This window comes from Bombyx mandarina, chromosome 25 (genome assembly GCF_030267445.1).
Source record: "Bombyx mandarina strain Sakado chromosome 25, ASM3026744v2".
Taxonomy (NCBI): Eukaryota; Metazoa; Arthropoda; class Insecta; order Lepidoptera; family Bombycidae; genus Bombyx; species Bombyx mandarina.
This window is the reverse complement of record NC_143231.1, coordinates 8,572,617-8,588,250: the sequence shown is the minus strand read 5'-3', so window position 1 is coordinate 8,588,250 and position 15,634 is coordinate 8,572,617. Positions and strand designations below refer to the sequence as shown.

General features: G+C 35.7%; 2 protein-coding genes across 10 annotated transcripts in view; one reads left to right on the top strand and one right to left on the bottom strand.

The window, feature by feature from the left end:
- The first annotated feature begins 354 nt into the window (after nt 1-354).
- Nucleotides 355-8,276, top strand: Alg12 (Alg12 alpha-1,6-mannosyltransferase). 2 transcript variants are annotated; one of them, XM_089738469.1, is made up of 8 exons: nt 355-572; nt 639-771; nt 1,031-1,204; nt 2,008-2,161; nt 3,569-3,713; nt 4,127-4,353; nt 4,737-4,877; nt 6,451-8,276. In XM_089738469.1, the coding sequence occupies exons 1-8, from the start codon at nt 447-449 to the stop codon at nt 7,631-7,633; spliced, it is 2,283 nt and encodes a 760-aa protein (XP_089594595.1). In that variant the 5' UTR covers nt 355-446; the 3' UTR covers nt 7,634-8,276. The 2 variants fall into 2 exon arrangements, with proteins under 2 accessions (XP_089594595.1, XP_089594596.1); XM_089738470.1 differs by lacking the exon at nt 1,031-1,204 and having other exon boundaries at nt 356-572.
- The window catches only part of Epp (Ecdysteroid phosphate phosphatase), a 26,021-nt gene continuing 18,655 nt past the window's right edge, over nt 8,269-15,634 (bottom strand). For all 8 annotated transcript variants that reach the window (XM_089738474.1, XM_089738471.1, XM_089738473.1 and 5 more), the window contains 6 exons: nt 14,464-14,510; nt 13,947-14,107; nt 12,159-12,325; nt 11,570-11,705; nt 10,448-10,554; nt 8,269-10,255 (listed from right to left, as the gene is read on the bottom strand). In XM_089738474.1, the coding sequence (XP_089594600.1) occupies nt 10,014-10,255; nt 10,448-10,554; nt 11,570-11,705; nt 12,159-12,325; nt 13,947-14,107; nt 14,464-14,510 (860 nt within the window). In that variant the 3' untranslated portion in view covers nt 8,269-10,013. The remainder of the gene's footprint in view (nt 10,256-10,447; nt 10,555-11,569; nt 11,706-12,158; nt 12,326-13,946; nt 14,108-14,463; nt 14,511-15,634) is intronic.

The window sequence follows — 15,634 nt, the reverse complement described above, 5'->3', positions numbered from 1 at the left end:
ATGTTGTTTACAGATGGATACTTTTTCAGCTTGTCTATAAAAGATGGTACACCTTAGTTGTATCCGCCACGCCAATCGTTTCATTTAGTTTGATTTAACTTTTTAGAGTCTCAAATAAATCAATTTCACCTCATTTTATCCATATCATTTTTCACCTATTATTTATCATAAAACACAAATATATAAAAGGCTACGCTGTATGGTGTGATACATTGCATATCAGGGTGGAAAGTGGAACTACCATAAATTAATACTATGTAGGTACCCACTTGAAATCTCAAAACAAATATATTAAGTGTTTAATCTATGCTCAAAACATAGATTACCCCATAGAGTAAGAATAAAACCTAAGATTACCCACTGAATCCAAATATGTCAAACGAAAAAAGATAGAAATGATGGTTTAATTGTTTTTCCGGTTTTCCGTTCAAAATTAATGTTTAGAAATGATTCAGCTTCTTTACATTGTTGCAAGCCTACATTTATTACTTTGTCCATTCACTAAAGTTGAGGAAAGTTTTAATATTCAGGCTGTGCATGATATTTTATATCACCGACATAACCTTTCAGAGGTGCATATAGAATCTAATTTTGGAATCATAAGTTAACACAGTGGATAAATTTTGTTCCAATTCCAGTACGACCACAATGAGTTCCCGGGAGTTGTGCCGCGAACATTTATTGGTCCGCTCATTATTTCGATGCTGTGTTCTCCAGCTGTTGGTGTTTTATTTCTTTCTGGGTTCAATAAATTTTGGGTCCAATACGCGGGTTAGTATTTACATTAAAGAATTAACGTTCCGATCAAAATAAATGGCACAGTCAACCAAATAATTTCAATCAACAATACACAATTATTTTGAAGTTTGTTTACATAGTATCAACAACAAACAAAACTGACACATAAATACATATTAAAACCCTTTAAATTTTAAATTATTTTTTTAATTATAAATGGTAGTTATTGCATGATGATTTTTTAGACGCTTTTCTCAATTAGTGTAATTGCAAAATTTTGTTAATATTTTAGTTCGCTTGACCCTGGCACTGACAGTAATTGTAACATGGAGTAGACTAAGGAATGTGATACAGAAACAGTTTGGAAACACTTTTGCCTGGTGGTACTCTCTCATCACAATCACTCAGTTCCATTTCATGTTTTACATGAGTCGACCACTACCTAACATAATGGTATTACCCTTAGGTAAGTAATGAAGTTACTTTTAAACTTTACCCTTGAGTGAGTAAGTTAACACTTCATAATTATCATGGCTGTTGTTCCATAAGAGCCCACAGTTGTGTTCTTTGTGCAATTATAATTTAGCTGAAGTTGTAACAGAACATAGAAATAAATAAAATAATGCAATAGCCACAACTTGCCTGTGCAAAGTAATGGTTGGTAATTACTTAAGTTATTAACAAAATTATAAATGTAAATTTTTATTTTACTTTAGGCAGCTGGTTATCTGTTTAAAGATACAGAGCTTACACTAGTACCATGTTATTTTTTCACATAAAACTCACTTTGGTTGATGAGCACCAACATTTTTGATGAATTCTGAGGATGTAGAAAAAATGGTACTAATGGTCACAATTATATAAAAGAATATTATATTGAAACTCAATATAGTTTAAATAGTCTCATTAATTATATCAATAATAATTATCCATTAAGGTGCGCTCATATTGAGTGATGCAATTATACACATTTGAATGTTGTAGTAGCCATTGATGACAATTAGTTTCTTAAATAATGAAATTATACTCATCAATTCATCTTTATGAGTAGTTACAATTATGAACATTTTATTATAAAATTCTGTAATGAACATCAAACATCAATCCTGCAAAAATACTAATTTGTGTGGGCCATAAACTCATTCAATCCATTTCTGCCTATCCCACAAAAATGTAATAGAAAAAGAAACTCACAAAGCACTTCTGAACCCAAAACAATTTCACTCTTTAAAAACCCAGAATTTATTAGCCACTACAAACAATTTTCAGTGTTGCTGGCTTATGAGGGGTGGTTTTCTGGTAGCAACAAACAATTCATAATATCAGCAGGTGCAGCTATTGTAATATTCAGATCTGAGCTAGCAATGCTCTTTGGATTATTCCTCATTATGAATTTGTATACAAGAAAAATAGACATTAAGACGTAAGTGTAGTAAAAGATACCATTATCTCTAATATACACTAACAGTACACAGTAAATGTACATGAATTGCGTTACAAGCAAAATCTAGTCATAATGCACTAAAATTTCTCCATCTCTCACTAACATAGGCTATGCTATATAGCTGCAATTATACAGAGTGTCCAATGATGGGTATATCAAGCCAAAATGTGGCTATGGTATCAACAATATGGAACATGTTAAAACATGTAACAAAAATCAAAGTTTTAATTAGTAGCTTCATACAAAAACCAGTTTATGCATTGTTTATGACAGTCCTGAATTTATACAACTAAAGTAGTGGTTGTTAGGTCATTCAGTTAAGTGTGTTAGAACATGATAGACAATAACAAATTCGTTCAAGTCATTTCAGACAACGAATACGACAAAAAATGCAACTATAAATTACTGTGTACTACGGCTCATTACCTTTTGCAAACTTTTCACGGCGAATGTTATTAATTTTTACCATATTGCAAAGATAAAAGAAGCTAACTAATATGTCCACACTGTCTGAACAGACTAGCGGCGCCAGCGGAATCTAAGTGTGTGTTACTGTTTTTGAATCCGCTGAGGTCACGTGTAATGTGCTCGAGCACGTGTTTGAGGTCACAAAACCCGTTTATTAGGTTGGCCGCATTGTTGGGATTGTACAATTATATATTTTAAATGTTTACGGATATGTTCGATACAAGCGATCCACGGTATCACTTACGTAACCTCGATTATGATGATACAGATTGTTTATCACGTGGCAAAGGGAACTTAATGAAAGAACTTTCACAAGGACAGTACCTACCTATTTGGCGGAAAAAAACCTATTCTGTGTGTGCACTAAATTTGTACGACCGGTATTAATGCGTTTACGTCCTGGTGGTACGAAATGGTGCTAGTGCGTCATGTGAGCTCTCTGTGTACCATGAAACGGTAATACGTTTTGGTTTTAAAGATAGGGCAGCCGTTGTACTGTAAAAAATGAGACTTACAACACGTGCCTCAAGGTGGGTGACGGCATTTACATTGTTGATGTCTATGGTCTTCAGTAACTACATAATACAATGAGGGTCGTGATCTCGTCCACCTATGTAAGCTATAAAAAGACAAGACAAATTCGCATCGTGTGGCCAACTTTATTTTTTCTTACGAATCATATTACGATACCTTGCCTAAAACATAATTCAAGGGTTGGCAGAAGAATAGTTTATTCGTTGTGTTCAAGTATTTATTGTTCCGAAATTAGATACTTGGTAATGTTTGCGTTTTCGTCCAATCGAGTTTTCTAATAGAACACCATCTACCCTTTGTGGGACACTTGTATAATAAAAGTTATGATGCAAAAAAATTATACATTACGTTATTCATAGTTCAGTTTATATTTGTTTTTTACAGGCTATTCAAAATAGTTGTACCTGCCGGAATTGGTCTGATTGCCATAACAGTGATCATAGATTCGATATTCTGGGGTCGGCTGCTGTGGCCCGAAGCGGAAGTTTTATGGTACAACACAATCTTGAACAAAAGCTCAAATTGGGGCGTATCCTTTTTGTTTAATGTTTATTGTCTAACTTCTACCAGCAAGCTAATTCAACAAACAATTTGAAGATAACCAACATTATTGTAATGTAGCGAATCTTTTTAGTAATATTATTATTATTATTTATTGTTTAGATGGGAGGACGAGCTCACATCCCACCTGGTGTTAAATGGTAACTGGAGCCCATAGACATCTATAACATAATGCCGCCACCCACCTTGGGATATGAGTTCTAAGGTCTCAGTATAGTTACAACGGCTGTCCCACCCTTCAAGCCGGAACGCATTATTGCTTCACGGCAGAAATAGGCAGGGCGGTGGTGTCTATCCGTGCGGGCTCACAAGACGTCCTACCACCAGTAAAAAAGTTACTTTACAAAAAAAAACAAAATAATTCACTTAACTCAATAACAGACATTACCATTCCTATGGTATTTCTATTCAGCTCTGCCCCGTGGCCTTGGACCAAGCTTTATACTCATTCCAGTCGGCGTTTACCTAGACAGAAGACTTGTACCAGTTATAGCCCTATCTTTTTCTTATATACTTCTATATTCGTTTCTTCCACACAAGGAACTTCGATTTATTATTTACGTGTTTCCTTTGCTCAATTTGGCTCCAGCAAGTGTTATTTCTCATGTGTAAGTATTGTGGTTTAAAATTAAAACTTAGATTTTCAGTGAAGATAAATTCTATACCGTTAGTATGACGTTAGTATTAGGCACTAACAATCTTAAAAGATCAAACTCTTAGAGTCGAAGCAAAGCTATTGAGTTTTTTAGTTGTGTACAATATAATGTCGAGAATGGTCAGTAAATTTTTGATGCAATAAAATTCAAAACTCCACCTCATTTGATGTCACCGTTTCATAATTAAATTTTACCACCGAGAAGAATCAGCAAGAAACTTTTTCTTTTCCAAATATACGTACATCGCAACACAGAAAATTAACTAGATATTTTATATCGGTACACATAGAATGACTAGAACCAAGCACTGACCAAAAAATTGTCCATGTTCCCAGATACGTGCGGAGACAAAAAGCGCCTGTTTATGAATTATGTTTTTGGGCATCAATCTTAGTTCTCATCGGCAACTTGATTATGACTTTAGCTTTCGTTTTAGTCGCTATGACCAATTACCCAGGTGGTGCAGCAATTACAAGGTATTTTTTTCTATAATATACATATTTTTCTTCAATATAATAGGGGTTAAAGTATGGAATTGCCGGTTTATTGTAATAGGTACTTCGAATTGGCATAGAACCTTCATGGGTTAAGATTCTTGTGAAATTTATTCAAATGGTACCTATGAGGTTCTTCTTTTAAGAAATGTGCAACATTCGATTATCGACTTTCAGTTTTTTTTATTCAGCTTAGAAAAGAAAGATGGATACTTCGAAAATTCGAGTTATTTTTGAATACGAGTCCCAACGCGGAACTAACGCTTCAGAAAAAGCTTGCAATATCAATGTTGCGTTTGGAGAGGGGACTGTTAATGAACGCACCGGGCGATTTGGGTTTAAACGCTTTCGCGATGGAATTTTTTATTTAAAGAACGAACCACGTGGAAGACCGCCCACGCATGCTGAATAACAATGAATTTTAAAGAGATGGTGGAAGCCGATCCGAGCCAAACTACCCAGGAATTTGCGGCATGGTTTAGCGTTACCTTACCAATAATATTGACTCATTTGCGGCAAATCAATCAAATAAAGAAACATGAAAAATGGGTGCCTCATGATTTGACTGATCGCATGAGAAAGAAACGCGTGTTGAAACATGTGTTGCCTTTTTGAATCGATACAGAAATGAAGGAATATTGGATCGAATTGTGACATATGATGAAAAGTGGATTCTTTACGATAACCGTAATCGAAAAATGCAATGGCTGACCACAACAGTGTCCTAAAGCAAAGCTTACCAATAAAAAGGTAATGGTAACTGTTTGGTGGTCTCAGCATGGTGTTTATTCACTATAGCTTTCTCCGATCTGGTCAAGCAGTAACAGCATATTATGTCTAATGTGCCGAACTCCAGACAATGATAGCAAAACTTCCAGTGAAACAGCCCCGACCATGAGTCGGTCTTCACTATTATTGCTCCATGATAACATACAGCACGAGAAACCGTTTTAACTCTACAGGAACTGCAGTTAGAAACCATTTGTCACCCTCCGTATTCGCCATAACCTTGCTCCAACGGACTATAATTTTTATTTTATTGCTTAGATGGGTGGACGAGCTCACAGCCCACCTGATGTTAAGTGGTTACTGGAGCCCATAGACATCCACAACGTAAATGCGCCACCCATCTTGAGATACAAGTTCTAAGGTCTCATGTATAGTAACGACGGCTGCCCCACCCTTCAAACCGAAACGCATTACTGGTTCACGGCAGAAATAGGCAGGGTGGTGGTACCCACCCGCGCGGACTCACAAGAGGTCCTACCACCAGTAATATTTTTTTGGTGATTTGAACAATTTTCTACATGATAAAACGTTTTCTTCCCAGGAGGCAGTACAAAATGCTTTCACACAGATTTCTATCGCAAATGCATAAATGACCTTTCTATTAGTTGGCAGCAATGTATAGATAATACTTGTAGATATTTTGATTAAATAAATATGTTAAATGAAAAAAAAAAACAATTTCAATTTTTCAGTACAAATCGCCAATTTTATACTTTAACCCCTAATATTTATTACATTACGAGTTACAGTTCTTTTCCTTTGACAGGTTCCACAAATTGGTGAAAAATGAGCCATACGTGAATGTACACATTTGCAATCTCGCCGCTCAAACTGGAGTTTCTCGTTTCACTCAAATTCACGATAATTGGTTGTATAATAAAACTGAAAATTTAGAACCACATCAGCTCGAAGACTACACTCATCTCTTAATTGAAGCTAAAAGCAAATATTCATCGAGTGTCAAAGCATTGTCTGAAAGCCACGAAATCTTAGATAGCATTGAATCGTTTTCACATATCGCTATAAATTATAAGTTTATACCACCAATAAAAATAAAGACAAAACCTGCCCTGTTCATTTTAGAGAGAAAGAATTTTAGAGAATATCCATATGGGCTAGTGAAGGATGATGGAAATCTGCCATATAGTATTGAAAATGAAATATTAACAGACGAAGATTCACTGGAACAAAAAAAGTTATTATATGACATAAATGAAGAAAATATTGAAACTCACGCTTTAGATAATTCTCATGAAGTTAATGAAAAAATTGTTACAATAAAAAACGTCGAACAGGTAACTAATATGTTGATAGTAGATAGTACTGCTCCTGATGTTCCCAAAACATCGGAAGATCTTAAAGAAGATGTCTCAGCAGAAATCAAAGATAGGTTAACGAAAGAAGATTCGTCAAAATTAAAAGCCAAAAAAGCCTTTGATGACTTAAAATTGTTAAGGCAAGCTAGGAAAAAGAAAGCCATTGAAAAAATTAAAACGGAAACTCGCAAAGAAGTCGTTGCATCGGCAAAAGATAAACTAAGAGAAATAATGAAACGCCACCAACATATCGCTGAACAAATATCAGAAAAAAAAGATATCATATCAGAAGTGTTAGTTTTGGATGACTCTGTAAGTAAACCAGAAGAAGACGGAAGAGGAGATATACCGGAATTAGAAGATGTACGTGGTGAAGAAGAGTTAGAAAACCAAGATCATACAGAACCACCCAAAGAAACATTGGGAAACATAGATGAACTAAGCGAAGAAAATCCTACGAACGAAAATCTAGATGCTATAGTAGAAGAGGTTATAGTGAGACTTATAGATAGAAAAATATATGATGATAAAACAAAACCAGAAGATATTAAGGCTGAAGATAGAAAGATGATACAAAAAATTGTAGAAGAAGTTATCTCTGAACGAATGAATTATACTAAAAGTGAGACTTGAATAATGTAATATATGTTGTTGAAGTTTGTACATCTTTACTAAAGTAAGATCTATTTGTTATTTGTCTCTCTCTATCATAGTTCACATATTGATGATGACCTTACGTTTTGTACTTATTGTTCACAAGCCCAGGTTTTTTTTTACTACTTTGTAAGTCTGTTGCTCATTTTATAGTTGTTCATGATATTGCTTTGTAGTTATATTAAACAACAGTTCTTGTATACTTATTGTTTTAATGTGATTTGTATTTTATAGTGTTAAGGCTAATGTTGCATTTCTTGCTTTTAAATATTCGTTTTTCTAGTCAAGTATCTCGTTAGTTAGTTCTATGCATCGAAACTTTATGTTATTAAAGGTGTCTTTATATTTGTTCATGTAGTCATCAAATGTCCATAACACTCATCCTTCGTGTCTAATTACATTTTTAAAGGAAATATTGTGAAATTCTAATGTCTATAGCATCTAATGAAAAATTTTAAATGTCGAACCTTAAGTGATTAGGGTAATACGTTTTACGGCCAAGAAAGTTTATGGTACTTTTTTGTAGTTCTAATTTTTATGATTTTCGTAATGTTGTGTAGTTTGTATATCAATTGTATTTTATGCTGAATTTTATTAAATAAAAACAAGATATGTGTGTTGACTACATATTTTATTTCTCTCCTTATTCTTACATTTATTACAAACATATCAAATGTACACAATATTGCGACAGTGAGTTTTGTTCGAATCATATCGTACACAGAAGTTAAATTTTCGAATGTGATTATAAATTTCAGTTCGAACAGTTGGTTTTAGCGCATTTATCTATTGCTAAAAATAATCCTTTATTTGTAAAAATAAAACACGGTTTATAATTGTATCTAAACACATATCAGTTTAAAATCTAAATTATTAATTAATATTAAAAACATAAAGAAAACCAATTCTAATCAGTCTAACGGATTATCACATTCGATAAACGCAAAATAATAATAGAATTGTTAATAAAATTCCGAAATGAAATATTTTTAATTGTCACCAAATACTCGAATAAATACTAAGCACTAGTATGATAAGTGAATTCTCGATTTTTTTTTAACAATTCTACTGCACCTGCGTGTATACGTATGTATATTGGCAAATGTCCCGGTTTACTAATTTACGTGCAATCTGTTGCTGATTGCTTACACAATATAAAAGTGATTAAATACTTTTTTTTTGTTTACATATAACATTAATGAGTACACATAAGTTTAATATAGAGTTGAAATAGAATACAATTATTCAGAACAAATAGAAACAAAAATTATAAAACTTAAAATGGCAATGATCAATAGGTGTAATATTTGTTTACTTTATTAAGACTACAAAAAATTACATTTTAAAAATTGTTTACTTAAAATGGATGACGCGAGGAACGCTGGACAGACTGCTGATTGCATTTGTTCACGAAATCTTAACTTACAACTAAGTTAAGTTCAGTTTAGCAAATATTTACACGAGACAAGATCTTGTATTCACGAATTCAACTTTCCAAACTGAAATGCCATTTTTTGGATAGGATTTTTATTAAATTAAATGTCTCAAAGTTATGACTACGGAAAAATAACAAGTATACTGAGAAGTAAATGAAAGCGAACGATGGAAACGTTATATTATTTAGTCTTGAGTTCAATATTACCGTTTTCACTTAATGATATTTTACTAGTACATTATTGAGATTTCAGATTCAGCAGCGATCCTCGACATAAATAACCCTCATTGAAAAATGATTTGATACAACATAATAATATATGATGACTAATTTTTTCTGTACTATAGTTTAAAAATGTCTATTTTTCGATCTATTACATTGTAATGATGTGTTCACTATCAGCAAAAGTTTTTAAGAAGCTTCAAATAACTATAAAAGATCTATTTGAAATGGTTACGTTTTTATTTATTTATATTAAAATAAAATTCTAGTAATATTTCATTCTAATATCTATATAATATCTAGTAATGTATTTTTGATGATTAGCATACGAGAAGAAAATAATATAATAATATTGCTAGATTATAAATTTATATTGTAAAAGTGTATTTTTAATTATAACATTATCATAATAATACATGAATATATTATTATTATTATTATTATCGTTTGCACTAGATTATAAAAACCAATTAGTTACAGAATTAGTAATTATAAAATATTTTGACATTTAAATTATTCTATCAATCTTATAAGAGTACTGCGCTTATACACGGTGTAACAGGACTTAATATATGTATATTATAATATAGCAAATGCAAAATAAAGGTAAAAATACCAACAAAGATGAAAAATGAGTTTGATCAAATCGCATTATTTTTTTCTGAAATTTAGCTCGAATAAAATCTTACTGGCTAAATTTCGTTATTTTATTAGTATTCTCCAGTCGAACCTTCCAGAACTAGAGTTGATAGAGGGGGGACAGGGAGGGGAGACTACGTCCCAAGGCTTGCCTCTCATGGCGCCGAGGGCACAGTACGGAACCTTCAGCAGGTTTCTACCTATCTCGTATGGCTGCACATCCTCCATGTCGTCGCGGAGTCGGTGCAGCGCTCCCACCATCTGGTCCAGTGTGATCGCGTGCCCAATGAATATTACGTTACCGCCTGTTAAAAAAAAATCTTTTGTAAATAAACATTTTTTTTTCTCTATTATAGTTACATCTCAAGGTGGGCGGCGGCATTTACATTTTAGATGTCTATGGGCTCCAGCAACCACTTAACACTACGAGGGCTGTGAGCTCGTCCACCCAAATAAATAATAATAAAAAAAAAAAACATCAAAAATTTAGCGATTACCGTCTTTTTCGGTGTCGTTGACGGCGGCCTGCATCGCTACTTCGCCGCGTTTGAAGAACTCGTCCATTGTCTCGGCAGATGCATCCATCTCGACGTACGGTTTGTAACTAAAAAATGAATCGCATATTTCTATATGAACAAGCAAAATATGAGGGGTTCTCTTCGGGTTATTGGCTGAATACGTCACTGGACCGTGTCACAGGGCAGTATTTGTGTGGTAACGATCTCTCACAGGGAGACAGGGGCTTATGAAAGAAACTTTTCGGAAAATATATTCGTACAATTAGTAACAATTACAGCGAAGAGTTCTTGCCTTAAGAGTATAAGGGAATCTACAATTTCAAAATTCAAACCGTATTTTTTATCTCACAATATTAACAATTAATTGTACTACGAAAAAAAAAACTTTCTAAAAAGCAAAAAAAAGTTATACAGAAGTCCTTTAAATACATGTACAAACACTACTTTATCCACAAACGTCACTTTCAAAAAGGGACAGTGAGCTTAGTGCGAGTTTTTTAACGTTCTCGATAGCGTAAAAGTTAACCCAACTTTGTATGCAGTTGGAACAGCGCCCCTAACGGCAAACGTAGGCAAACGATCCCATTACACACTTTAACGCTATCGAGAACGTTAAAAAACTCGCATTAAGCACACAGATCAATGGACATACATCTCTCTGTAACCCACTAAAAATAATAAAAAGTTAAATAATCTTTTTCATACATTTTTTTTGTTAAATATGTAACCTCTATACGATTAATCTTAAAAGAGGTTAATATGTCATTTATAACATTCATCTTTAGATGACATAAATAGAATTTCGACTATTGAAACATTAGAACATTAGAAGGAACAGTAGAAATATAAAAAGCATTTTTGAAATATTAAAATATAAAAAGATATTAAAATAGTGGTGAAGCAATAGCTTTAAATATTGTTGCTCTTTATAACAGCAACTCAATTTGTGCTATAGTTAGTTTTACGAAGCTAAACTGTATTTTGATATAAATAAAATATTACATTATAAATATATTCATTAATAAACCTTTCCAATAAACACGTCAACCAGACAACCCGGAGCGTGCGTTTTCATTCGAATCAGTATAAAGGATTGCTTACGTCATGTCGACGTTGAGGCCGGCCTTGCACAGTTCGATGGGCGTCATGAAGTCGATCCCTTTGGGCATGTGCCAGTTCTTAAACTCGAACAAGCCCGGCTCCACTTTGATCTTCACGGACGGGTCCGCACGCAAGCCTGTACACAAACAGAGAGGATCTCAAGCTGAGTGACGGCATTAACGGTGTTGATGTCTATGGGCTGCAGTAACCACTCTATTTTATTTTACTGGTGGTAGGACCTCTTATGAATCCGCACGGGTAGGTACGGTGGTGCAGAAATAGGCGGCGTGGTGAAGCAGTGATGTGTTTCAGTTTGAAGGGTAGGGCAGCCGTTGTACTGTTTAAATTGAGACTCATAATCTCAAGATGGGTGGCGGCATTTACGTTGTAGATGTCTATGGGCTCCAGTAATCACTTAACATCAGGTGGGCTGTGAGCTCGTCCCCTCATCTGAGCAACAGATATAGTTTATTTTATATACGCATATATCACATCAGCTGCATTCGTTTCGCCGGTTCTTAGGATTGTCGCACTTCTTCGAACCGGTCATAGAGTTTATTTTGCCTTGGCTAGATCAATAACAACTTACCGTCCAGGAATCCCTGAGCGGTCTCGATGCATCTCAGCGCCGGCGAAGCGTACACGTGCTTGATGGAGACGCCGGCCATCCTCATCCCCTCCCCCACCAGCTGCGCTTGGAACCATCCCAGTCTGGTCAGCGGGGTGTCTTTCACGTACCCTTCTTTACCACCGGCTCTGATAAAATCAAATTTGTTAGAGTAGAAATATACTACATTTATTATTAGGAAATAAAAACTAAAAAAATTAATGGTAATAATCGACAGGTGTAATATTTGTTTACTTTGTTAGACGACAAAGATTATGTGACAATAAAACTGGCGCCTTCTAGAAAGATCTAGGAAGTACTGTTTGAGTTACCGGCAATCCCTGTCACCAGCACGGCAAATCACCCCTGGTATTAAGTGGCTGAATATTTATTATGGGTATTAAAACGCATAGACATCAAATGCTGCTTCGAGCGGAAAATAGGCAGAATGGTCCTCCACTCGGATACAGTACGGAGTCACAATACGCTCACAATTGATTTATTAATTTGACAGATTTAATAGATATATCATAACTTTTTTTCCTCTACCTATACGCTGGTAGCCAAAGAGGCTATTTCAGCTACGGCCTGACGGCACAGGCTCAACCTGTTTTTTTTTTCTAACACTAGCCTTATCGAGAGCATTGCTTCGCAGAATCTACCACCGGATCGGAATCGTGACCCACTGAGATGATCCGGCGAGAAACTCAATGGGCTGTGTCTATGGGTTAGTTCGCTCGTCGAACTCTTCGTCGTAATCGAAGAGTTCGGCAAGGACGGTGACCGGTGCTTGAGATGCCTAAAAGCACCGAAAGTGAATCCGAGGGATCCGACAAGATATATTTTACAGATCGACGCTTGAAAGGCAAACGTGACTAAGCGACAATGCGTGAACTTTACAGTAGACTAATTTAAAGTTGAAATACCTGAAAAAAATTATATTTTAACGAATCTAGCTGTAGGATTGAAATAATTTTAATAGACCTAGAAATATATATATCTTTTGCGCATCGAATATGATTATTTCCCATTATTTATGTACAAAGCAGTTATTGTCGCTTAGTCACGTTTGCCTTTCAAGCGTCGATATATAATGTATTATTTTATTTACATCAAAATAGTTTAGTCTAGTAAAACTATAGCACAAATTGAGTTGCTCTATAAAGGGAAACAGCATTTAAAGCTATTGCTTCACCACTTTTTTATGTTTTTTGATATTTTACAATTCAAAAATGTTTTTATATTTCTTATGTTCCTTCTTCTGATCTTTCAATATTCAAATTTGCATTTATGTCATCTTTATAATATATTAACCTCTTTTAAGATAAATCGTATAGAGGTTACATATACATAAGAATACGATTTAATGAGGTACGGTTGGATCGGTGCGAGCATCCCGGGCCTTAGGCGTCGGACGCGAACCTACGAATACGAAGCTATAAACCAGCGGTCGGGGAACTTTTTTAATTATTACCTCAAAATATTTTTGGGTAAGTTGATGTAATAGGTAAAGTAGATGTAAGGTAATATCAACCTATGGCGAAGAACAAAAAAAAGACGAAATCGCTTTTTTTTAGCATCATTCATATTATAGCTTTCATGATAATTTTGAAAATAAAACAATAACTAAAAATTGAACTATTCTAAAGAAGTTTCACTTTTACTCACAAAAGTTTCATTGTTACCGCCCAAAATTTCATTTTACCCCATTTGGGGTAATTTACCCCGGTTCCCCGACCGCTGCTATAAACCGAATGTTGCGTGTGTTACCTGTGCGCCAACTTCAGCGGTAGGTTCAAGTCTTTGCGCACGTAGGTGTCGTTTTCGAAGCAGTGCGGCACCCAGGGCCCGTACGTGAGGTCGACCCGCTCGCCGTGGCGGAGGGCGAACACCCAACGACGCGATTTTGAAGTGCCGTTCGTTATGTTATTCTGAGATTAAATTTATTAAAAACCTTTTTAAAATAGCTCAAAGAGCCTAGTTATGAAGTACGGTAAGGTAACCCAATTACACTCTCTCTCTCTCCCTCCCTCCCTCTCTCTCTCCCTCCCTCCCTCTCTCTCTCTCTCTCCCTCCCTCCTTCTCTCTCTCTCTCTCTATCTCCCTCCCTCTCCCTCTCCCTCTCTCTCACCCTCTCCCTCCCTCCCTCTCTCTCCGTCTCCCTCTCTTTCTCATTTTCAAGCTAAATTCAACCAATGCTGAGTGTTAGTCTCTTTATTGCATTCCATTCTGTTCACTATCAGCAAACAATAATACATAGTAATAATGTATCGAAACTTTTACTGACCTTCATTTCTTCAGCTGCCTTCGACAATTCCCAATTCATAGGCAATCCTGTAAATCAAAAAAATAAATAACGTATCTTTTCAAATAATACAAAAAAAGAACTAAATTTCGATAATTTATCGTTCACACGCACCTTGGTTGCGTCTCAGTCTTACTGCTATCAGCAATCAGATAGCACGTAACCATTGTGGTAGGATGATCACGTTGGAATCGAAACGATAATAATGAAATTCCGAGAGAAAATTCTAGAATCCGGTCCATTTAGAAAGCACGTTTTCTAATTGGAAAACAGCTGTGTGACGAATACAAGACATCCCTCGTAGCTTACTTTATATAATTAGCTGATATTCGTGCTTATTGAATTAAACATGATACAATAAACGTCTAGCGTATGATGCGCACGTTTTGTTTTCGCAAGTCTGCACTTACACTTAACTTCAACTAACTGGATATCATGAGTTTAAATAGCGGTACTTATTAATAGGTCTTTTTTTTATAATTGAAAGATTACTGGTGGCCCGAAGGCCTTTCCAGTTTCACCAGGACAGGTGGGCGAGCAAAGGCTCAGCCAAGAGGGGTGGGATTTGCTAACAACTGCCCGAGCGCCTAACAACTCAAGAGCAGCTGATTCGCGAATGAATCTACTACCGGATCGGAATTGCGACCCGCTGAGAAGATCCGGCGAGAAATTCAGCGGGCTGATGCATGGGTTAGGTTGCAAGTCGACCTCTTTGTCGAGTTCGACGAGTACGGATACCGGGGTCCCTAGGCCTGCTCCTAGTATTAGAGCTGAAGGCGTCTAATGCAAAGGTTATTGGATCTGATGGATCCGTAAGGACGTGTCTAGGGCGTCGACGGTGACTGACTCCTGCATGATCAGGATTCGGGGATTCGTAGTCAGCGGCAGCGCAACGATAAGCCGATTATCATGACGCATAGCCTTATCGAAGTACTGTTCTGACGCTGACTTCATGTATTTCCGAATTGATTCGAGGCCCAGGTCGTCGTGTAAGTCAACGTTCCTCACGAACCACAGAGCCCCGACGGCTAGCCTGCAAAAGCGGGATTGTAGGGATTGGAGGGTGTCTATGCGTGTGCGGGCCGCGTGAGCGAAAACCACACTCGCGTAAGTCATCACGGGCCTTATGCAAGTTTTGTAAAGTGTCACCTTG

Coding starts and splice junctions, on each gene's coding strand:
- Alg12 (XM_089738469.1), top strand. CDS start 447: ATGATTCAGCTTCTTTACATTGTTGCAAGCCTACATTTATTACTTTGT. Junction 3,714..4,126: donor ACAAAAGCTCAAATTGGGGC/GTATCCTTTTTG, acceptor ACTCAATAACAG/ACATTACCATTCCTATGGTA. Junction 4,354..4,736: donor GCAAGTGTTATTTCTCATGT/GTAAGTATTGTG, acceptor CCATGTTCCCAG/ATACGTGCGGAGACAAAAAG.